Source organism: Leptodactylus fuscus, chromosome 8 (genome assembly GCF_031893055.1).
Source record: "Leptodactylus fuscus isolate aLepFus1 chromosome 8, aLepFus1.hap2, whole genome shotgun sequence".
NCBI classification, from domain to species: domain Eukaryota; kingdom Metazoa; phylum Chordata; class Amphibia; order Anura; family Leptodactylidae; genus Leptodactylus; species Leptodactylus fuscus.
Genome location: NC_134272.1, coordinates 70,440,030 through 70,465,352, shown reverse-complemented (window position 1 = coordinate 70,465,352; position 25,323 = coordinate 70,440,030). Strand labels below are relative to the sequence as shown.

General features: G+C 42.6%; 1 protein-coding gene across 5 annotated transcripts in view; it reads left to right on the top strand.

The window, feature by feature from the left end:
- Positions 1 to 25,323, top strand: part of MAP3K20 (mitogen-activated protein kinase kinase kinase 20) — a 130,520-nt gene that overhangs the window by 34,890 nt on the left and 70,307 nt on the right. For all 5 annotated transcript variants that reach the window (XM_075284127.1, XM_075284125.1, XM_075284126.1 and 2 more), the window contains exons 3-4: positions 7,977 to 8,064; positions 21,473 to 21,574. In XM_075284127.1, the coding sequence (XP_075140228.1) occupies positions 7,977 to 8,064; positions 21,473 to 21,574 (190 nt within the window). The remainder of the gene's footprint in view (positions 1 to 7,976; positions 8,065 to 21,472; positions 21,575 to 25,323) is intronic.

Below are 25,323 nucleotides of genomic sequence, written 5' to 3'. Positions count from 1 at the left end.
AGGGTGCGTCTTAATGTCCGAATGTGGCGCCTGGCACCCGCCGTAATAGAGAGGCGGATGCCGGCACGGGATAGACGCCGGGGCCTGAGACATCGCTGCGCTCCTCTGCCCTGCATGAAGCCAGCAGCGGCAGGGGCGATGCTATTCCGCTCCTCCGTCCCCCCGCCGCTGGCTTCATGCAGGGCAGAGTAGGGCAGCGATGTCTCAGGTCCCGGCACCTGTGCCAGCGTCTATCCCTTGCCGGCATCCGCCTCTCTAGTACAGCGGATGCCGGGTCAGTATCGGTGGCCCCTTCTCCCCCGGGGCCGGTCCCCACCGGCCCCATACCTGTGAAGTTGCAGGCCGGCTCCTGCGCGGCGATATAGCAAGAGCCGACCTGTTCGGGTGACAGCCGGGAGCCTAATGAGGCTCCCAGGCCTGTCACTGCTGTATTAGTATTGCGGCTGGGTCTATGACCAGCCGTAATACTAATAGACAGAATGTCCCATAGACGACAATACAGTTGTATTGCCGTCTATGGGACTTGCAATCAAGTGACCGCAGGTTCAAGCCCCGGGGGGGGAATAAAATAGTAAACAAAAAAAAAAAAAAGCTTTAAAAATATATAATAAAAATATGAAATAAATAAAAGTTCTAAATCACCTCCTGTCCCTAGAATATATATATAAAAGTAGAAAATCATATATCATAAACCACCGGGTTTTTTTTCAATACAAGGTGATCTAAGCAATAGATATTCCCCAAAATGGTATAACTAAAAAGTACTTCTGGCCCCGCAAAAAAAAACACTCTATGCGTCCCCGTACAGCTGCAGGGTCACCTGTCAATGTGGCCTTGCAGCTGTTGCAAAACTACAACTCCCATATATTAAATATTTTACCATTTTTTGCTTCAAAATTTTTTTTCCCTATTTTCCTCCTCTAAAACCTAGGTGTGTCTTATAGTCTGAAAAATACGGTACTTTCTTTTTCCAGATTTCTCCTGTAATTGCAGCTGATATATTAGATGGTACGGATGGCACATGGATGGCATGGATGTACCACCCCTGCCTCCATAGTCCCAGGCCTGGTTTGCAAAATAGACAGAAATAGGACCAGTCCTGAGATTTGCAGCGGGCCCCAGTCTTGTATCTGACAATGCACATGGTCGTGTGGATGAGGCCATAATAGAAAACAATAGCGATAGTCTCCTACCAAGTGTCAGAGGCCGGTGCAGTCTGTACTTACCTTAATAGGATGGTTTTTTTTAATAAAAGCTTTGCTATGGATTGTATAGAGCACACGTTCCTTTAGTTTGCAGAATCTTCAGCGTTCCTCCTCCTATGATATATCATTTTCTTCGTCTTTTGCTTTTATTTCCTAAGTATACTATTGAAAGTGTTATTTTACTTTGCTGGCTTTGGCAACGCTCCAGACACTATATGTTGAAGTGTCTTTAAGTTGTTTCGCTGAAGTACTTACCAGGAAAGAAGGTGATGGTTATGTGTTAGGCTAAATTTATAGTTGAGATAGTAAAATCGAGTTTATCATTTTCGATACTGTTTTATCCCTTTTTTTTGTGTGTAAGGCCTCAGACACCAGACCCGATCATTTCCAGAGCGGCAGATTGGTGGCATTACATCAAATCTTACAGCTTTGGTCTTGTCCTTATTGAACTTCCCATTATCTAATGCCTGGTCTGAAGGATGGCAAATCTTGTCAGAGAAAGTGTTTTATTGTATCTTGTCAAGGTGTCATCAATCTACCATTTGAGTCAAACACATTTGTTACCAATTTTTTTCTGGCTTGTCAAAATTTAGAAGAAAAAAAAGCAATACCCGTTTCACTGATCCCTCGCAAATCCTATTCCAATATTGCCCAGTCCCCCAGCGGTCTCTGCGTCCTAGTCAGTGAACCTAGCCCCTGCTGCCTGAGGTGGATGATCAAAAGATTCCTCTTCCCCCCGGACTGAATACCAGGAGACATCTTCCCACATTTCCAAGCTCTTCCCTTTGGACCATCACTACTTCTTCTAGCTGTGACTTGACTCTGTAAAGTTAGCAACACAGACATCTTTGACTCCTCACTTCTCCACACACCCGACCCCATATATATATATTTTATGTCCCACAGAGGCCCCTGCAATCTCTATTATATCCCACAGTGGCCCCTGCAGCCTCTATTATGCCCCACAGTACCACTAAAGACTGTGGGTCATAATAGAGGTTGCAGGGGGCCGCTCTGGGGCATAATAGAGGTTGCAGGGGCTCCTGTGGGGCATAATAGAGGTTGTAGGGGCCACAGTGGAGATACTCCAGCAGGTAGCGGCCTATTAAAAAATAAAAGTACTTACCTTACCTAGTTTGTCAAAAAGAGGGTAAAATTTAGAGGGTTAATCCAAAAATTTAACATACCCCTGTCGAGACTGGGGGAGGAATAACTTGTCTACCGTTTGGTTGCGCTTGTCACCAGAAGTCCTGCACCCCACATGACTGCTGAGCAATAAATAGCCTCAAAGGTCGCTGGTAAGGAACAGGTGAAGTCACTCAAAAATGTCAGCCGTTCCTTACTAGTAATTGCTGAGACCACTGATTGGTCTGAGCAGTCACGTGGGGTGCAGGACTTCCACTTTAAAAGGCATGTGGCCGAATGGATGGTGGTGGGGAACAATGGAGCTTTGGGGACAGGTGAGAATAGTCTTTTTTTTTTTAATGCTACGCCTCCCATAAGAGTGTATCTAATTCCTGGATGAACTTCTTTAAAGGGGTAATTCCACAAATATTTTCCATAGGATAGAGGATAAATTGCTGATTGGTGGGGGTCCCTCTGCTGAGACCCTCAACAATCCTGAGAATGGGGGAATTTTTTTTCTTTCCCAGTCAGAATATATTGGTGGATACAGATGCGTGCCCCACTATATTCATTTCAATGAGACCAATGGAGGTAGCCGAAATATGCTGCTCAACTCCTGGTGCCTCTGCCACCCATGTACAAAATATTAAGACCAGGGCATGATACACCAGTCTTAATAAATTACCCCTAATGTTTTAAAGACAATAGCAGTTTCTAGTATAGTTTGTCTTCCTTTTCATCACCATATGATATCTGTTTTGTGTCAGTGAATTGTTCTCATGCCGGGGATAAGGCAGGTTTCGGCTGGCAGAGGAGAGGAGCTCTCTAGCGGCTACTTTGTGGCAGCTTATTCATTGATTTTTTTTTTCATAGTGTAGCATGATCAATGTGAACAGTCAATTAAAAGCAGTTGCTAGACCTCTCTGCCCTCCAGAGTCCTGCGTACCTATATATTTTACAATTAGGGGTCACAGTCCTAATGGGATATTTCACATTTTCTGTTAATTTACATTAATGTGCGACACTCCATTCTGTTCACAATATGTAATGTTTAATGATCAAATGCCTCCAGTGTTTTATCTTCTGTCGTACCCGTTTCAGCAAATGTACGCAGAAGTGAAGTTTAATAAACCTACATTTCTCCCGGTATTGTTTCATGTTTGTTCCTTTTAAACCCCCATGACTGTTTTGTGCCTTTTGTGTTCTTCTATTTTTTTGGGGGACAATAAGTAAAATAATTATCGACTGGTTCCTTCTGTAAGTTCCTCGTGTAGTAGGAACAAAAATCATAAAAACGAGACAATATCCGCCTTTGAAGAACATAAGTGAGATCCTGAAAACAAATGTTAAAGTAGTTGTGTGAACCGAGGCTTTCCAGAGCTCATTTTTCCCTCTTCAGTGACATCAAAGACAAAGTAAAAGATCTGACAGAAATCAGAAAAGTTACTTTGCTGTTTTGAACGATTGCAATCAAAGGAAATGGTTTTTCTAACTACATAAACTATAGTCGGAGAGGTCACAGAACAGCACTACCACCCCAGGATCCGCTGCACTTTAGAAGTAGGTCTAAAAGCTTGCATGAAGCATCTGACACCTGGGGTTTGATTCATATCCGCGTGGAAAATGCACACACAAAGTTGCTAATGTACATGTAACATAGCACTTGCTTGTTAGATTATTCCCCGGGCTCCAATTTTTGGCTGCATCTCCGTAAAAGCTTCAGAACCCACGAAACAACAGGAGGATTCTCTGTAATTCACAAGTTTCTTTGGGAAAGTTTTTTTCCAGACCTGCACAATGATCTGTATATTAGCCCTGAGAATCGGTCACTGTTTGGTTTAGGCAGAGCTGGAAGTGTCTTGTTTGTCTTGGTGATAGCGTTTTTAGCTGTCCTTTATGCTCATGGCTATGTAGTCATAGTCAGAGTCTTGGAGTTGGAATGCCCAGGACTATGTATTGGGGATAATATCACTCCTTGAGGAGAGAGCACCTTTGCAGGCGTATGGAGACTTACAAAGTCATTTTCGCTCCACTGGGAGATTATGGGAAATATGCAAATCTGTTTTCCATGATGTATTTAGGAAAACAATACCTCTGCTTGCCTTGCTGCCCTCTAGGGATACCCCCCTTAAACATCATGCATGACTTTTTCAACAAGTCTAATGCTATGATGTGAGGTTTAGCCAAACCAGTAAATCTATTCCAAAAGGAACAGAATCCCAGCTGTGGACAGTGCTGTTTCGATCTGGTTGGACCTCATCAGCACAGCGTAGGGAATAGTAAGGGCTATGTAGTCGTAGTCAGAATCTTGGAGTTGGAATGCCCAGGGCTATATAGTTGTAGTCAGTGTCTTGAAATTGGATTGCCCAGGGTTATGTGGTCTTAGTCAGAGTCTTGGAGTTGGAATGCCCAGGGCTATGTAGTCGTAGTCATAGTCTTGGAACTGATTTTTTCTGTACAAGGAGTTGGAAAAAAAGTTGCCATCTCCAACTTCAAAATAAAATGATTAATTATACATACACAATTACTAATATTGTATAATTAAGTAGGTGTAGCCTTTGTTACATGTTTACCTTCAAAGGAATTCAATCACTTCTTTTTTTTAATGAATTTCAATCCATTACAGCTTTATTGCTTTCGATTGTCGGAGTCAGGCTGGGGAAAATAGAAGAGTTGGTCGTTCTTAAGATTTATTGAGAGTGTTTGTTGCAGGCTTAGTGACATGGGATAATGGTCAGAAATCATTGTTCATTACGTCATTCCACTTTGAAGGTATTTGGGACCTAAGACTTGGTTCACACAGTATGGTATAAACACAGTATGGTATTTCCCAATGTGTGGAATGCAGAGTGCCTAAACCTTAATGTGTGAACATGACTGTAGCTCGACTATATATGGTCAGACTTTTTTTTGTTTGTTTATTTCTTGTAAGACGTTACTTTGGTGACTTATAGAATTACTGTCCATATATTAGATGTATGTCCCAATACGTTGTCTGATTCGTGGCTCGGTCATCACTTTGGACCCAACCCAAGCACCATGTATGGTCGGCCTTACTGTTTTATTTGCTGTGACCTCATTTCCCTGTATTTTCTTCTTCTGTTTGATGGTAGGTAGATCAGGCGTTGCATTGTCCATGGTAGATATTACTCCATATATTAGGAGACACTAAACATGAGACTGGACACTGTTTATGTAAGAAAATACTTAAAGCAAAGACATTGTTTAGTCTGTGGTGTAAACTGTAATGTTTTAGCCACTTAAAGGTGTCATGTAGGACATAGCACATCTACTATGATGTAAATGAGGACGAAAATTCACAAAAAAATACCCAGAAGTTACTAGACCCGTCTCATCTACAGTGATGTAGAAGAGGAAGAAAGTTCTCTAGAACAGATTCTTAAGGTTTCTTCTTCCTCTTTAGTGCAAAGTCATTCATAAATGAGAAATTGAGTCATGTTGTCACGTGTGATGTATATCCGGTCTACAAACCAAGAAACATTGTAACTACCTTGCTTCATTTTTTGTAAAATTAACCTGTTTCTATTTTGATTGTAATTTTTTACATTCTATTTTATGTACATGGTTGGGGCGACCATCTTGCCTGAGCTCCTCCACCTGTTTAGTAAGCATTTACAGTAAAGTCACGGCCATAGTCAATATTGGCTGGAGACAACTCATTGACGTCTATGGGAGATTTTTCTGGACGTGCTCAGAGCAGGGAGGCAAAGGAGATAAAGTGTGACATCATCATATTGTTTATGGTGGGGGCGATATTGGGTTTTATGTCTATAGAGAGTTTATCTCCTATAGTAATCCTGTCTGCCTGGCCTGTGATGTAAATGAGGTGACTGTTACTAAGAAAACCCCTACAGAATTGGCAAGTATCACTTTATTATTAGGCTTAGTGGCCAGACTGAAAATTGCAGGATATAGTATTGACAGTACCTTGTGGTGTGGCTTCTACACTTTCCAAAGATGCCTTTGCTTTTCCGCCGTCAATATGTATTTTATGCAATTTAGCTGAAAAGGGCTTTAGGGTGTTTCTTCTGCCAGGTCTTTGCTCTATGTTCTAGATAAACGCCCCCAGCAGGCAAAATGGAAGATGTCACTCAAGCGATGGGGGGTCCCTAACGCCCTTTTCATCTGACACTAGGCTCACACTAGCGTTCGGGTCGGCATTGGACATGGATCTGTTATAGTTGTCACTCCGCTGTAAATGGAAGCACTGATACTGTATAAACAAGCCGCCAAGATATTGGGGTGTTTCTATCAAGGTGCCGACTGGCTCAGAGTCTTGGGGTATATAACACTATTTATACACAATAGACAGCCCCAGGGAGGGCAGCATTTTTGCTTACCTAAGCCAGTCCAGGACAAGCTGAACTGGACTGGCTTAGCACCGAGCGGTGGATTGGGGAGGCCGCTGGATCAGCCCCCTTCGCTCCACCACGCCCACTCCGCCCCCTCCTCTCGGGGGGGGGGGGGGGGGGGGCGGCTTTCTGCCATCCGCCTCGGGCGGCGAAAAAGGAAGGTTCACCCCTGACAATAGATTAAGGTTGCCCTTTGAACAATATGACCATCCGTGTCCTTGACTGAATTGGCAGGCCTAAAATGCCTCCTATGGTCAGTAATCTCCTTTTTGTCATCCCGAGGTCGCTCATTGACCATCACAAAAGTTTAAATGTTAACCTGAATGGTTGACAGTGTTTGCCGATTGAATCTGACCTCTTAGACCTCATGTAACATCCGTGAAAATCATGGCATGCACATGGACCTATTTATTATAATGGGCGCATGTACACCTCAGTTTGGTTTGGCTAGCCGTTTTTCGGATCGGAATCTGAGGCGGCCTCTGCGTCAAAGTCCGGTCCAAAAAACTCACGTGTGATCTTACCCTAAGAGTTACAGAAATACGTTCATTTGTGCTTTGATAATCTGGGTGTTACCATTACTAAGTCAAATGTGTCCTAACTAAAAATGAGCGAGTACTATTCGAAACGGCCGTTTCGAATAGCACGCACCCATAGGAATGAATGGAAGAGGCCGGCACGCAGACTTTTCCGGCGGCCGGACGCTTAACCCCCTGCGTGCCGGCTGCGTCCATTCATTCCTATGGGTGCATGCTATTTGGAGATGAGCAAGTACTATTCAAAACTCCCGTTTCGAATAGCACGTACCCATAGGAATGAATGGACGCAGTAGGGGGTTAAGCATCCGGCCGCCGGAAAAGTCTGCGTGCCGGCATTCATTCCTATGGGTGCGTGCTATTCGAAACGGCCATTTCGAATAGCACTCGCTCATCTTATGGTACCATCTGTGCTGATTTGACAGTGTGAGAGTGTGCACGATCACAATCCCAACTAGCAACATTTCTCCAGAGAATAGCAAAAATCGCACAACACAGATTTCTAAGAAAAGATTCTTATAATATGGGGAATACAAGTATTTACTAAGGCGGACATGTCAGGAGAAGGGACCGCTCCTCTTTACGCTTAATTTATTAGTAAACTAATAGGAAGAAATGATGATCTTCGTTTGTGTGTTCTAGGGTGTAATGTACTCCAACTGACCATGTAGGCCAAAAATTGTAAGACTAACAATTTACGTAAATTTTTATCATCTCGTTTTTTTTCTTGTTCACAGGCAGAGATACTTAGCATGCTCAGTCACAGAAACATCATCCAGTTTTATGGCGCTGTACTTGAACCTCCAAATTATTGTATTGTTACAGGTAAGAACAGAATTTCAACCTTTCCCTTTCTGAAAATTGATATATTTATAAGGTGACAAGCAAAAGTTTTGGCCAAAGATTTGATTGGTAAGTGTGTGCGACAAGCATGTTTGGACATAGTTGGATTTTCCTCTAGCCCCCACCGTTCCTGAGCAATCAGTGCTGTTAGTTTCAGCAACCAGTATGCTAATTAGATTCTCTTCTGTCAGCTGGGCGGTCTCTGTCTATCTGCTCCACCCCGTGATGACCTACGTGACCAGCCAAGGTAGTATTTCTGATGCTGAAACTTAGCAGGTGGAGCGGCACCTACTGAATGATGCAAGTAGCTGAAGTTGGTGAGAGATAGGCCTTTAAGATAAGCCATCAGTTTTAGACCATCAGGACCCACACAGATCAGCCATTTCCCCAGGTGTACAGCTCCAGCCACTGCATATATGCTGGATAGTCGTAGCTGTGGGTATTGGCGATTGACTATTGCATGGTTAAACGCTTTCCCGGGGCTGCGTACCCAGGGAAGCTGCTGAATCGGGAGGATCCTGATAGTTTGACCCCTGCCAATCTTAAGTACAGACCATCAGTTTGGAAAAGGTGGATGACCCCTTGAAGTGTGGGGAATATAAGAACAATACAGTCTGACTTTCTCCATTAATAATCCTTGCATGCATGATGGAGCATAGAAGAATAACACATCAGATAACTACAACGTGCTCGATGTGTCTTGTAGACATTACAAAAAACTGGAGGTCGTTTATACAATGTAACTCCCCTAATCCCTCTGCTTATTAATGTACCATGAATTCCCTTATCCCTGCAGATAAATATCATTTTCTGGCGTTTTCTGAATAATAACAGAGGTATTACTACTTCTCAGTTTGCTGTTTCTTCCCAGTGAGTGGATAGAAATGTTTCGGCTAGTTATTACTTAGTATTACGGTGAAATACCCATAAGGCAATTAAGTACTTACAGGAGAACTATAGTCCGCACATATTCTGCTCACATTCATTTATATATAATGGGACATGTTTATGTAATGGGGTAACCGGGAGAAATCACTTTGTCACTACCTTTATTTGCAGTAAAAGAAAATGGTGCAAAATTTTTGCTTAGGGCAAAGATGAGATTTGTTACTTTTTATTAAAGGGATCCTATCATTAAAAGTCAATTTTTTTTGTCCCTAACACGTAGGAATAGTCTTAAGAAGGCTATTCTTCTCCTACCTTTAGATGTTTTCTCTGGGCCACCGTTCGGTATATAATCCAGTTTTCGTCGGTATGCAAATGAGTTCTCTCGCAGCACTGGGGGCGTCCCCAATGCTGCGAGAGAACTCTCCAGCGCCGCCTCCATCTTCTTCAGGAACGGGCTCTTCACCTGTCTACTTCTGGCAGTTGGCTTCAAACTTCTTGTCGACCACAAGAGAATGGCCACTTACAATACTGTGCAAGCGGCCATTTTCTTGTGGCCAGCGGAGATGCGCAGTCAGCTTTGCCCGAGGCCTAGAACTTTGAAGCCACCGCCGGAAGAAGACACAGGGAGAGGCTGTTCCTAAAGAAGATGGAGGTGGCGCTGGAGAGTTCTCTTGCAGCATTGGGGATGCCCCCAGTGCTGTTTGAGTGCTGAGGACCGCCCCCAGTGCTGCAAGAGAACTCATTTGCATACCGACGAAAACCGGATTATATAACGAACGGCGGCGCGGAGTGGACATCTAAAGGTAGGAGAAGAATGGCCTTTCTTAAAGCTATTCCTACGTGTTAGGGACAAAAAAAATGACTTTTAATGATAGGATCCCTTTAATTATATGAATAAACTTCACAAAACTTATCGTAATCCCTGTCCGGGTCATAGGAGCATCTTCAAAACTAGTATTATCTTACCAATATTGCAGAACTGTCTCACTACAGATATTTATCATCTATTCACAGAATCTGATCATGGCAGGGACCCAACAATCACTAAAGAGGGGTTCCCATGTTATTACCCCCAAACCCTCATTGCTCCTCAAAAAAGTTGAGCAGCAGTTGCACATATATGGTGATGCCTAACTGATACTTAAAGGAGTCATCGATATTAGATCTGCGGGTATCCAACAAATGGGACCCTTGTGGATCTCTAGTACAGAGGCAGTTCACTCGCCATTCAAGCTGTAGCAGTGAGTGTAGGTACTGCAGTGCTGTCCCATTAAAGTTGTATGTATGACGTACATAGGGGATAGTTGTGCTGCATCTTGGGGGCACAGCCGCACTTTACACCAAAGATTGCACCAGATTTATCTTTTTGCACCCTGCTTAACACTTTTTACTAAAGTGGGCAGAGCTGGGCGGGACCAAGACAGGCAAAGGCAAGGGTGTATGACAAATTTACTATAAATTTAATAGCTACGCTAACCGGTGTAGACCTTAATAGGGGTTATCCAGTTCATTAAAATATAGATCATATAATAGGATTCCTCAATATAAACAACTTACTAATTAAAATTTATCAGCAATTTCCATATAGGTCACGTGACCACATCTGTGACGTTTTGTGCACTGAGGTCTGTAAACAAAACCTTACAGCACCTTGTAACCTATTGGAACTTAAATGTCTCTACAACCCTCCTGTTGTACCTTCCAGCGCATTGTGTCCTAGAACATTGTACTCTCCATCCCCTCTCCTATCGCTCCAGCCACCAGCACCATAGGGGAAGTTTATACACACATACAGGTAGGATGTATACACTGCCTCTGTGGCATTGATGTGTGCCCTGCAGCCTTGACATTTGGCTTTCCAAAGGTCACATGGTGTTGTGACGTTTCGTTTGCAGGCCTCAGTGCTCACAGGGTGCTTGCAAAAGAAACGTCACAGAAGTCACATAACCAGGAAATCAGTTAAACGGTGACAAATTGTGACACAGTGTTGTATATTAGTAAGTTGTCTATATTGAGGAATCCTATTATATGGACTATATTTTAATAGACCAGATAACCCTTTTAATTTTGCTTAATTACTAAGACACCAGGCATAAAAAACATCAGTCTTAATAAATTCCACCATTGAATAGACCAGGAGGTGACATACTTGAGCCCTACTCCATTCTTACTCCTCTACACCACGTTAGAAGAAGAGTAAACATTGGATTGACATTCTTGTGATTGGTGATGTTCCAAGTTGTCCGACATCAACTATTCTCTGGCTAGGTGGTAAGTGTGCTTGGTAGGACAGGGTTACGCATACATTTCTCCTGCAATATGGTCAGATGGATGGTCGTCCATGTGAAGCAGTGACACATTTACAGAAGGGACACTTTGACCTAATAGAACATATGGACAAGGGATATCTTCATGTGACCATCTGCAGGTCCTTCCTTTGCTTTTACACAGTCATTGATTACCTTCTATTTCTGAGTATTTGCACATGGATGTAAGATCTGAGTAGCCTGGCACCATAGGTATTAAAGTATATGTTAACCTTTGATCATTTTTGTATTTAGGTTTTCTAGTGGTTGACATGATAAACCTTTTGTATAAGGAAAAATATATTTATACCGTGTTAGCCAGTGGATACGAAATATAAAATTTCAGAGTCTTCAGTAGTTGATACCTTTTTTAATGGCTAACCAAAATGATGACAGATTGCAAGCCTTCGAGGCCCCTTTTGTCAACCATGCTTGACGAAGGGGCCTAAGCAGGTATCCCTGTGTCTGAAAGTGCCCGGTCTACTGAATATGGGGGATCTGTAGTGCTCCTGTTCCTCAAGCTCAGGGAAGGGCAGACAGACAACCAAAACAACCCCTCCCCTTTCCCAGCATCAACTGCACCTAAGAACTCCGACAATTTTAATTTTTGAAATTTTCCAGTAGCTGCTGCATTTCCCCCCTCGGCTTATACTTGAGTCAGTACGTTTCCCAGTTTTTTTGTGGTAAAATTAGGGGCCTCGGCTTATATTCGGGTCGGCTTATACTCGAGAGTATATACGGTATGTTCTTTAGTTTTATAATAATGTATGTATCACGTTATCCCTGTTTTGTGTTGTTCAGATCTGACAGCTCAAAAATGTCTTCAGTTTTTTCTTGTTTTCCTCTCGAAATAACCATGAAGTCCTCGTAGGCTCACCAATGTGGAGTTCCTTCAGCTTTGTACACATCTTCCAGTGTATTATTTTTGGACTGGTAGACATAGCTGTTAGCGGAACCATCAGTAACACTCAGCAGTCAGAGCTGTTCTGTCCTTCTTGTCTTTGGACTGTTAAAACCAGGTGATGTCATAAAAACAGCAACCAAAAAGTTCTCCGAGATTATTCAGACATCATGTACCAGCAGTCTGTGATATAATAACAAAAATAATTTAAAAAAATAGTCATTATAACCATAGAAATGTGACAAAGTACGGTATAATCATGATCTAGTAACATAAATCCTATTAATAGTTTGTGTGTTTGAATGTTTGTTCCTCAATCACGCAAAACCCGCTCCACCGATTTGGCTGAAAGTTTCCACAAACATAGTTAATACACCCGATTAAACAATAGGCTACTTTTCGTCACAATAGCGCACATACTTTTTTGCCAGGACCCCCACAAAACCCAAACTCACACCACCATCTCTGCAATCTCACACAGTTTGGACCATAGCAAGCCACAAAATTCCTATTGCCCTCTACAGCCTCGCCCCTAACCCCACACAATCACATTTACAGATACTTTACCACTTTGCCCCTCACCTTAATGATACTCCTGTAGGCTACCTCTTTAACACTCCGGAGCAGCCATGTTTGCCGACCTTCCACTCCTTTCACGATCCGTGACACCGCCCACCCAGCCACTCCACTGTGTTGCCAGGAGCATGTGCGTCTTACCCACCTACAGAACGTGTTCCTGCATGCCACCATTTTGCACCTCCACCGTAGGCTGCAGCACCCAGCACCCGAAAAACGCTCTCCAGCCCGCCACACTCCCTGGCGGCACTCTCCCCTCACTGCTCTTTCGTCTTCACAATCCATCCACCTTCCCTAGGTCTCCATGTCAACGACACTGGTAAGTTCCCAAACCATGCTTGCATTGGGACAGCGGCTCCACATCCGCGATCACTACTTCTGGCCTCTATACTCCGCTGTACCCTTTCAACACACCACAGATACGTTAAGGTCGAAAATATCTGACCAATCTGCCTTACTGCCCTCTCCATCAATTTCTCATCTGCAAAACACCACACATTCACTTCAAGCTCACTTCACCCCTTGCCGATATACGCCCGGCATAGCCGCCAGCTGTTTCGCTACTGCCACTCACTTAACTCCTTGCCGACATACGCCGGTGTACTACGGCGCATGGCGGCGGTTTCGCTATGGCAGGAGCCGGATGGCCGCCATAGCCCTCCAGTTGCCTAATATTTCAGAGAGTTGCCAACCCGCCGTAATGTCCCCAGTCGGTGCCCACACCAATTGTGGACATTACCCTTTCCTGCGCCTACCCCATACCTGTACCTCGCCTCTGGTATGTCCCCCGCTGCGCGTAGGCATCCTCCTGTTGATCTCAGCCACCCACACTGAGCTACACTGCCAGCGTCAGGTTGCTATGCCAGCTGCCAGGTCTCCCACGCCTCCCACTCATCTCACTGTTTCCTGCAATAGCACTGCAGCTATTATGCAATGCATTGCAATACATTACTATTGCAATGCATTGCATTAGTCATCACACCCCCTGCTGTTCAACATTCCTATTCTTTTGCAACGTGGTCTATGCAGCCTGCAAAAGAAATTAGGATTGTTTTGCAATGCATTGCAATGCATTAGCATTGTCATGCATTGCATTACTGATCAGACCCCCTGGGGTTCAACACCCTTAGGGGGTCTAAAAAATGCAAAAAAAAAAAACATTTCAAAAGTATTACAAATTCAAATCACCCCCCTTTCCCTAGAACACATATAAAAGTAGTTAAATACTGTGAAACACATACATGGTAGGTATTCCTGTGTCCGAAATCGCCCGCTCTACAAAACTATACAAATATTTTTCCTGGACGGACACTTAACACCATAGCGGCAAACATACTGAAAAGTCCCAAACCACCGTTTTTTCACTATTTTCATTGACATACAAATATCAATAAAAAGTGATCAAACCAATAGCATTTCCCGAAAATGCTACAACGAAAAAGTACACCCGGCCCCGCCAAAAAAAGACATCCACGTTCATATCCCATACCTTTTACAAACTACTAAAAACTTACCCGCGCCTGTATTTACCCACTTCTACAATCACTGCAGTCGAAGTCGCGGGTACCAGTATATGAAGCCAGAAGCTGTATATACTGTAGCATATGGGGACATACACTCACCGGCCACTTTATTAGGTACACCATGCTAGTAACGGGTTGGACCCCCTTTTGCCTTCAGAACTGCCTCAATTCTTCGTGGCATAGATTCAACAAGGTACTGGAAGCATTCCTCAGAGATTTTGGTCCATATTGACATGATGGCATCACACAGTTGCCGCAGATTTGTCGGCTGCACATCCATGATGCGAATCTCCCGTTCCACCACATCCCAAAGATGCTCTATTGGATTGAGATCTGGTGACTGTGGAGGCCATTGGAGTACAGTGAACTCATTGTCATGTTCAAGAAACCAGTCTGAGATGATTCCAGCTTTATGACATGGCGCATTATCCTGCTGAAAGTAGCCATCAGATGTTGGCTACATTGTGGTCATAAAGGGATGGACATGGTCAGCAACAATACTCAGGTAGGCTTTGCAACGATGCTCAATTGGTACCAAGGGGCCCAAAGAGTGCCAAGAAAATATTCCCCACATCATGACACCACCACCACCAGCCTGAACCGTTGATACAAGGCAGGATGGATCCATGCTTTCATGTTGTTGACGCCAAATTCTGACCCTACCATCCGAATGTCGCAGCAGAAATCGAGACTCATCAGACCAGGCAACGTTTTTCCAATCTTCAATTGTCCAATTTCAATGAGCTTGTGCAAATTGTAGCCTCAGTTTCCTGTTCTTAGCTGAAAGGAGTGGCACCCGGTGTGGTCTTCTGCTGCTGTAGCCCATCTGCCTCAAAGTTGGACGTACTGTGCGTTCAGAGATGCTCTTCTGGCTACCTTGGTTGTAACGGGTGGCTATTTGAGTCACTGTTGCCTTTCTATCAGCTCGAACCAGTCTGGCCATTCTCCTCTGACCTCTGGCATCAACAACGCATTTCCGCCCACAGAACTGCCGCTCACTGGATGTTTTTTCTTTTTCGGACCATTCTCTGTAAACCCTAGAGATGGTTGTGCGTGAAAATCCCAGTAGATCAGCAGTTTCTGAAATACTCAGACCAGCCCTTCTGGCACCAACAACCATGCCACGTTCAAAGGCACTCAAATCACCTTTCTTCCCCATACTGATTCTCGGTTTGAACTGCAGGAGATTGTCTTGACCATGTCTACATGCCTAAATGCACTGAGTTGCCGCCATGTGATTGGCTGATTAGAAATTAAGTGTTAACGAGCAGTTGGACAGGTGTACCTAATAAAGTGGCCGGTGAGTGTACACTATAGTGGTGGCACCGGGAACTACAGCTCTGCTTCCATTCAGTTGAATAGGAGCAGAGGTGGATTTGACTATAGACTTTATTTGCGGTTTCTAGCAGCTGAATCAGCTGATCGGTGCAGGTTCCAGATATCAGAACCCCACTGATCTGATACTGGTCATTAGTATACATTACCCTAGGTCTTGTGTAACCCCTGTAAATGGCACAGAGCTGTAGTAGTGGATGTATACACTGTGTCTGACCAAGACTAGGTCATTAATATTAAGGTTGTGGAAACCCCACTTCAATTGTCATCTAGCTAATCACAAAAATGGAAAATAAAATTGGATTTCTTGATGATATAGTTTGTCTTTGCCACGGAAAGATCCGTCCCTTTATCTCTTCCTTATGCAAACTTCCAGGTTAATATTAGTTTACAGATAGAGCAATAGTCAGCTGTGTATACTACTAGGGACTGACTAATGGTGAGCAAACAAGGCTGAGGACCTGACGGCAGCGGATACATTTGTTACCCATAGATTATTTCAATTTGTTACCAGGATCTCCACTATTGAATAGTTGTGCCCCTCTACAGTATAAGCTGTGTAAGATTGTGTTAGCCGGGATGATTCCATATTCATCGGTCAAATGACCAATATCTAATCATGTGCAAAATCTGCTTAAAAACGTAAATCCCCCTTAAAGGAGGTGGACTTAGCAGTCAGCTGATAGTTGTAGTCCAAACCCAAGGAGAAGTCTTGTATGGTCAGACATTTCCCATCCAATGTGTTCTGTTATACGAATGACCTATCCATGGGGAGAAGAGAGAATGGGCTGCTGTCCGATATCATAGACAATAATCTACAGTCCTATGAAAAAGTTTGGGCACCCCTATTAATCTTAATCATTTTTAGTTCTAAATATTTTGGTGTTTGCAACAGCCATTTCAGTTTGATATATCTAATAACTGATGGACACAGTAATATTTCAGGATTGAAATGAGGTTTATTGTACTAACAGAAAATGCGCAATATGCATTAAACCAAAATTTGACCGGTGCAAAAATATGGGCACCTCAACAGAAAAGTGACATTAATATTTAGTAGATCCTCCTTTTGCAAAGATAACAGCCTCTAGTCGCTTCCTGTAGCTTTTAATCAGTTCCTGGATCCTGGATGAAGGTATTTTGGACCATTTCTTTCTACAAAACAATTCAAGTTCAGTTAAGTTTGATGGTCGCCGAACATGGACAGCCCGCTCTCAAATGATCTGAAAACAAAGATTGTTCAACATAGTTGTTCAGGGGAAGGATACAGAAAGTTGTCTCAGAGATTTAACCTGTCAGTTTCCACTGTGAGGAACATAGTAAGGAAATGGAAGACCACAGGGACAGTTCTTGTTAAGCCCAGAAGTGGCAGGCCAAGAAAAATATCAGAAAGGCAGAGAAGAAGAATGGTGAGAACAGTCAAGGACAATCCACAGACCACCTCCAAAGAGCTGCAGCATCATCTTGCTGCAGATGGTGTCACTGTGCATCGGTCAACTATACAGCGCACTTTGCACAAATAGAAGCTGTATGGGAGAGTGATGAGAAAGAAGCCGTTTCTGCACGTACGCCACAAATAGAGTTGCCTGAGGTATGAAAAAGCACATTTGGACAAGGCAGCTTCATTTTGGAAACAAAAATTGAGTTGTTTGGTTATAAAAAAAAGGCGTTATGCATGGCGTCCAAAAAGAAACAGCATTCCAAGAAAAACACTTGCTACCCACTGTAAAATTTGGTGGAGGTTCCATCATGCTTTGGGGCTGTGTGGCCAATGCCGGCATCGGGAATCTTGTTAAAGTTGAGGGTCGCATGGATTCCACTCAGTATCAGCAGATTCTTGAGAATAATGTTCAAGAATCAGTGACGAAGTTGAAGTTACGCCGGGGATGGATATTTCAGCAAGACAATGATCCAAAACACCGCTCCAAATCAACTCAGGCATTCATGCAGAGGAACAATTACAATGTTCTGGAATGGCCATCCCAGTCCCCAGACCTGAATATCATTGAACATCTGTGGGATGATTTGAAGCGGGCTGTCCATGCTCGGCCACCATCTAACTTAACTGAACTTGAATTGTTTGTCCAAAATACTTTTATCCAGGATCCAGGAACTGATTAAAAGCTACAGGAAGCGACTAGAGGCCGTTATCTTTGCAAAAGGAGGATGTACTAAATATTAATGTCACTTTTCTGTTGAGGTGCCCATACTTTTGCACCGGTCAAATTTTGGTTTAATGCATATTGCGCATTTTCTGTTAGTACAATAAACCTCATTTCAATCCTGAAATATTACTGTGTCCATCAGTTATTAGATATATCAAACTGAAATGGCTGCTGCAAACACCAAAATATTTAGAACTAAAAATGATTAAGATTAATAGGGGTGCCCAAACTTTTTCATAGGACTGTATACTTTACCACTTTGCCCCTCACCTTAACGATACTCCAGGAGGCGCTCTTTAACGCTCCGGAGCAGCCATGTTTGCCGACCCCCACCGCTCTGACAATCCGCGACACCGCCCACCCATGTCAATACCCCTAGGCGGTCTAATAAATGCAAAAACAAAAAAAAAAGAAAAAAAAAAAATACAAAATAAAAAGTATTACAAATTCAAATCCCCCCCCTTTGCCTAGAACACATATAAAAGTAGTTAAATACTGTGAAACAGATACATGTTAGGTATCCCTGTGTCCGAAATCGCCCGCTCTACAAAGCTATACAAATATTTTGCCTGGACGCTTAACGCCGTAGACGCAAACATACTGAAAAGTCCAAAACCGCTGTTTTTCACTATTTTCATTATCATACAAATATCAATCAAAAGTGATCAAACCAATAGCATTTCCCGAAAATGCAACAACTAAAAACTACACCCGGCCCCGCAAAAAAAGACATCTGCCGACACAGACAAATAAAAAAGTGTCTGCTGTCAGAATATGGCAACTTTTACAAACAAAAAAATTTCAACACACTACTGGCAGAAAATAACAAATCATACAATGTCGTATATTGAGGTCTATTAACTTCAAATACCTCTGTCCCAAAGACACTATGTACAGTTTATACCAACACCGTATAGCAGCTCAAATACAAATTAACTTCAACACAAAAGTCTCTCTGTATTCTCTGAATTACAGCAAAAACAAGATACAAAGTTACATTTCATATCCCATACCTTATACACAGTACAAAAACCTTACCCGCGCCTGTATTTACCCACTGCTACAATCACAGCAGACGAAGTCGCGGGTACCAGCTAGTAATCTATATTCTTCAAAAACAAAGGAAATTCAACATGCCCAATATTCCTTTCCCTTGTCGGGAAAGAGTCAGAAGATATTAGATGACTGGCTTGTCCTGCAGAAATTGGCAGATTCTGTTGATCTTCTCTTGTGTATGGCCGCCTTAACACCTCAATAGTCCAACTCAGTTGAGAGGGGAGATCAAGAATGCCCAAGATCAGACACCGTGTCTGTCCTACCACTACTAGGGGCGACTGAATGTGGCATGCAGTGGCTCCCCAGATCATCACACCAGCAGTGTATGTTGCTACGTAGCAAAGACAGTATTGAAGCATTCGCTATGAGTCCTCCATACAGAACCTGGGTTCTTCATTACGGGTTCAGTCTTCAGCAGTCCAGGTTTCTAATTCACAACACCACTATATACTAAGGCAATGGTGGCTGTCTTGTCAATGGCAGGACACTTAATGGGTGCCATGACATGAAATTTCCTTCTGCTAAACGCAGAGACAGGGATATGTAATGAAGGCGCCACCGGTGTCTGGGTAGTGGACAAGGAATATGTGGAGCTGCACGTATCAAATGATCCTCTCTACTGGCGGTCTGTCTGGGCCATCTGAAGCCGGTTTCCATATCTGCATGCCCTCACATATATCCGCTGTTCGTAACAGCTAGGTGAGAATGGCTTCAATGGCGTACAATTTGTTGAAACAACCATCCTGCTTCTTTCAGTAATGACGCTGCCTTCTCTTAGTGACTGTCAAGACTTTTGAAAATGTCTGAAATCGCATCATAGACGCATGTTTATCAGTTAAGACTCTTTCACTAAGATGTACACTACCTAAAAGTGGCTTCTGGCAGTCTTTTTATAAGGCCCTGGGAGAAGCCCTTTTGTGCCCTCTGGTGGTGAGAACCTGTGTCTAACTAGACCACACCAGTAATCCATTCCATACCTGCATGCTGAGGTTTACAACAGTCTGACATTTCTATCTGGGTGTGTTTTTTTTTTTGTCAATGTTGGATTGTTCTTGTCACCGGATAATCATAAAAGGAGATTTTGAGTTCCCACCTTTTGTATATGATAACGTATTTTCCTGGTGCTGTCTGGTCTGTGTCCTATACTCTTTTGTGGCTTTTGTAAAATTGATACAATATCTCCCATTATTATTTCACACATGACTCCGCATGATGCCAGTGACAGCCGCGTGTGACTATAAGCGGCAGATATACATCACAGCTAAATTATTCCTACGGCAGATGACATGATCATAGAAAAATGACAATCCCTTTACTTCATCCCTGTCAGGCACGGCATTGATGAAAGCTGTGACAGCTGGAGAGTCCAGACAAGGTAGACACAAGGATGTACCAAGGAATTTCCAGTAGGTTATTGCTAGGTACGGGGAGTCTCCACCATAGAGCTGGATTATCGGAAATTCCATGTTCAGCCATTCCAAAAGCCGTCAAATTTCCCAAACATTGTGTTGTCTATAGTGACCCATTGGAATTTTTTAATTTTTTTTTTCCAGTGAATGCTTTGAAAGATAAACCCGACATCTGTGGACAGTTTTTTGCTGTTTTTGGAAAGGATTTTATTCCCCCTCCACTGTGATATTAAGCCTGTTTATCCAGGGATTACGCCACTCAAACTATATTAAAGCGATTTTCTGATATTATGTTAGGGATTTGCCTTCCAAAAATGAACTGAAATTACCTTTGGTGGATGCGAGTCTATAGTATACGTTTTATTATAGAACTATTTGTGTTTTTGAAGGTTCTGAATATAATGTCAGATTGTATTTCTGAACCTGTGATGGCCCTGATAGGGCACGATGTTCTTTGGGACGGGTCCAAAATATACAGTGTATCAGATTTACAGATTGCCGGGATTAATTTGATGACTGTTATTGAAATCTTGGCAACTGGTCATGGAAGACGAGTTCACCAAAAATTAGAAGAAAATGAGAATGCCTTTGTAGCAGAAAATCCTCTCCAATTTCACTGTGAAGCCTGTGTATCTCCTTGGTATAGGAAATATATTTCTCCGACAACCTAACAGGCAGTATATAGTCTTGTGCAATGTGTAGATGAATGACGTCTATACTCATACAATAGTCATCTGGATCTTCCCTTTAAAGCTAAAGCCCCATATTGTGAAAAAGCTGCATTTTTTTTGTTGCAGATTTTGTTGCAGTTTTTTGAGCCAAACCCAGGAGTGGATTGAGCGAAAGGTAGAAGTGTAAGAACTTCTTATATATTATCCATTCCTCTTGTAGCCATTCTTGGCTTTGGCTCAAAAAACCGCTACAAAATCTGCAAGAAAATAAGCTGTGGAAACGTACGTGGTGCCTCAGCCTCAGGGGCATTTCTAGACTATGATGATCCCTGCCAATTGTCACTACTTCCCAGACATGACTAAACCAATCTGCAGTTAAGCCACCGTGTCCTGCTCTTTTCTTCTTTGAGGAGCGGATGAACATCTGCAACTTAAATTTAGCTATAAGACCAATGCTAAGTAAGAAAGATAGATTAGCTGAGAATGTAATATATTTGTTATCTGACTGTAAGATGATCTGTATTCTATATTTTCACTGAAATTTCACTGCTCCTTTTCAGAATATGCTGCTGGTGGATCACTGTACGACTACATCAATAGCAACAGAAGTGAAGACATGGACATGGAACAAATTATGGCCTGGGCAACAGACGTAGCTAAAGGTAAGAAATGAAACAACGTGTTTATTTGTGTGTGAAGTCAGAACATTGGTAGACGTATCTATCCATCGATTTGTTGCCGGTGACCTCTCTACTTGTGTGATCAGGTTAGGACTACATGTGAAAAGGTCAGCAACCTCATCCAAGGATTAAATAAAACCCTTTGCTGCCAGGGAGTTTTTTACATTTTGCACCTCTAGAATTCCAACCAATTTTTGACACAAGTACACAAATAAAACCTAAATGACAACATAAAAAATCATTCTAATCCCCCATTCCCATATATGTTCTAATAGTAGATACCTGGCACATTGTCAGAAATTATGTATGTGCAGGTTTCACATCAACTGGCTGTATCTCCGAGTGTATCGAGGTCAGAGTCACGATCAAGTTTTAATCAATTGAAACAGATTTTTTTCTCGTCTTTGGTTATTACAGTATTCACACAACTTTTCCTGCAGTTTCATTCAGCTTGAATGTATCAGAACTGCTATTATACTGTGGGGTCTCATGAGAGGTGATCAAACATAAAAACCAGTTACTCACCTCTCCTGGGCTCCGGTGCTGGTCTTCGTCCTCTTGCAGTCTCCTGATTTATGTCATTGAAGTCTATGGGGTAGCACTGTAGTAACTACTCTCGCTGGTACTACACACTCCAGCGCTATCTCTGTATCGGTGACCTGTCAAACCCCTGCCAGATAAGAATAAGACCTGAATCTTAGAAGCCAGATAACCCCTTTAATCGCTTATATCCATAGCTTCTTTACAGCATGAGTTACAGCCATTAGTAGTAACAAGGACGTATCTCATACACCTGGCTATTAATATACCTCCCTGTTAGGGTATGAGATACAATCTTGGTGGGATAAAGAGTTCAAGGCGTCTATACTAGAGATGAGCGAACACTGTTCGGATCAGCCGATCCGAACAGCACGCTCCCATATTATACACATCATACAGAACTCTGCTGAGCCCCCATTTTCACCAAGGTCGGCAACAATGTAATGATTGGGGGCAACCCAACAATCCCTTATAGCAGATGTCCGAGAATGTAAGCTCAGGCCATACGTTCCATGTCTTATCTTTTGTTCCCACTGAAGTTGGGAAGTGTCTGGCAGCGAGTTTGCATATTTATGGGGGAATTGGAAAAAAATTGTGCAGAACTTTAAATAAAATAGAAATAAAAATTTAGAAATTGGCGCAAATGGCTATGCTAGGGTAAAGATACACATGGTGACTGTGGCGCGGTCATGTTTTCTGTTACACTATTTACGGTATTCAATAGAACACACAGGGACATGCGTCAGGTACCGCATCCCAGCTGCTATGTGTGTTTTCATCCTAACATTTTGCGATTTTGTATCTTTTCCTCATAATCTGATATAAAGTTCTACTTCTCATTATTATTATTAGTTAATCAGGATATCCATCGGCGCAGGAGACTCCACTGTGATAATAACCAATGTATTTCTGTATGATTAATAGTGGTGTAAAATCAGCCGTACTTCCTGAATAAATTTAGATCGGATCAGAATCTTCATGGTGTGTGGTCTCCTTGCACCAGTTAATAAAACTTGTACCTAAATAATCTCAATCATTATATTGGATAAATTCTACGACACTTCCCCCACCCACGGCGGTATAGATAAATGGTACAATTCTTATTGTCTGGAGTCAGGCGAGGGCGCCTTATTAGGTGGAGTTTACAAAACTGCATGTAGTAGGTCACCGACTCCCTAGTGGGTGTCCTAGACATCGTAATGATTTAAAGGAACACTGAATATAGAAATGATTGATACGACGAAACATTTGTCCTTCGTGTTTGTCAGTCTGTATATATCTAGAACAAGCAATATAGAAATGCTGCAGAAAACCAAGGCCTTAATTTCTTCTTGGTTTGTTCCATTTGTGACTGCAAAATGGTTTTGGAAGGGACTTAATATTTGCATCCTACTGCTCGGGGGAGAGGCTCCTGCTGCAGCCAGTTGTCTTGGAATTGTGAGGATAAAGAACTAAGCATGTCTTATCTCCTGGAACACACAGAGAAGATTGTGTGTATAAGATATATATGTATAGTATTTTTTTTATTGTAATATGACACAGTTGTATCATTGTAGCAAAATCACATTGCCAAAGGGACTTGGTTATATGAAAGGATTGTCCAGAATTATGGGATCTAGATAAATGTGACCACACCAGTCGCATGAATGACCTAACAATGTAGTATGTGATTGTATCATTCTTCTGAACCTTCTGCCTTGCATCACATTTATCTAGGTCCACTTGGGGACTCAAGAAACGAAAACCCAATCTGCTTAAAAAGTGATTACGAGTAGACACACAAGGGCTATGTTTCCACCCAAATAATTCAGAGAGAAAAGTCCTGCAGGCAGGGAACAGAATCCTCAAATGGAGACCGAGCACTAGTGTGAACCTAGCCTAAGACAATTTTAGCACCTTGTTTAACAAAAAGGTATGGCTTAGAGAAGTGATGGCGAACCTTTTAAAGACCGAGTGCCCAAACTGCAACCCCAAACCCACTAATATATCACAAAGTGCCAACATGGAAATTTAACCTCAATAATGTGCGGATCCACAATTGCACACAATTACAGACCTGCAAAATATGGTCATACGAATGGGGCTTTATAGAGCTTTCTGCTCCTCTTTGACCCCCACAAAGTACAACCTGCTTCACAGTGGCCCCTGACACAGTATAATCTGCTGCACAGTGGCCTACACACAGTATAATCTGCTGCACAGTGGCCCACACACAGTATAATCTGCTGCACAGTGGCCCCCACACAGTATAATCTGCTGCACAGTGGCCCCCACACAGTATAATCTGCTGCACAGTGGCCCCCACACAGTATAATCTGTTCCACGGATGGGTGCCCAAAGAGAGGGCTCTGCCATAAGTTCGCCATCATGGGCTTAGAGTGTAGGGGTATGGCCTAAATTGCACCTGCATGTGCCAAAATTAGCAACCAATAGAGAATGTAAAGTTAACCAAAGTGTCTAAAGACGCACCAAATTTGTTATCTCCATGAGCCACTGTGATAAAATTTGGCGTCTTTACATTATCTATTTTAAACCTATTATTCTTCTGACTGTTGCACAGATTTGTAGAATGACATTCTGAGAACTTCTACTGTGATATTGTCTCTTAGTTTTCACTATAGCAAATTGAGAATATTTTTCCTGTGTGATTTTTTTCACTGAAGTTTGGGTTTCTATGTTTTATTAGACAGTCCATTGTTTTAGCTTAGTCCTATTTTTGGTAGACTTTTGACAGTACAGAAACCGCTTCTCTTATATTGTAAGTTCTTGCCAATAGTTGAGCTTAGTTGACAGTGCTGCCCTTTGTCTGACTTTTCTAAAACAAACAAATGAAAGGCTTGTTCTTCCTCAATTTCCTGAAAAGAAAATGTCTGTATATAGAAAGTGTGTGTATTTGAAGTCTTTTGTTCCTTCTCCATGGAAATACTACGCGCTGTACCAGTAAACAGTACCGCACCACTTATTTGTGTAGAATCCTTGGTGCAGATTTTCAATGCAGTTTTCAATGCCAGTCTTCGTATTCCTGCATTGGCGGACTGTGCACCTCACTTATGAAGAAGTGTGTGCGATCTCGTAACACCCCATGCTGAGCCGAGCATCGGCACATTGAATTTTCAGGGATCATTTATGACAACCTGGCAAAAATGATCATAAATCTGGTGGAGATGGTGGCCCTGACTGTGTTACACTCA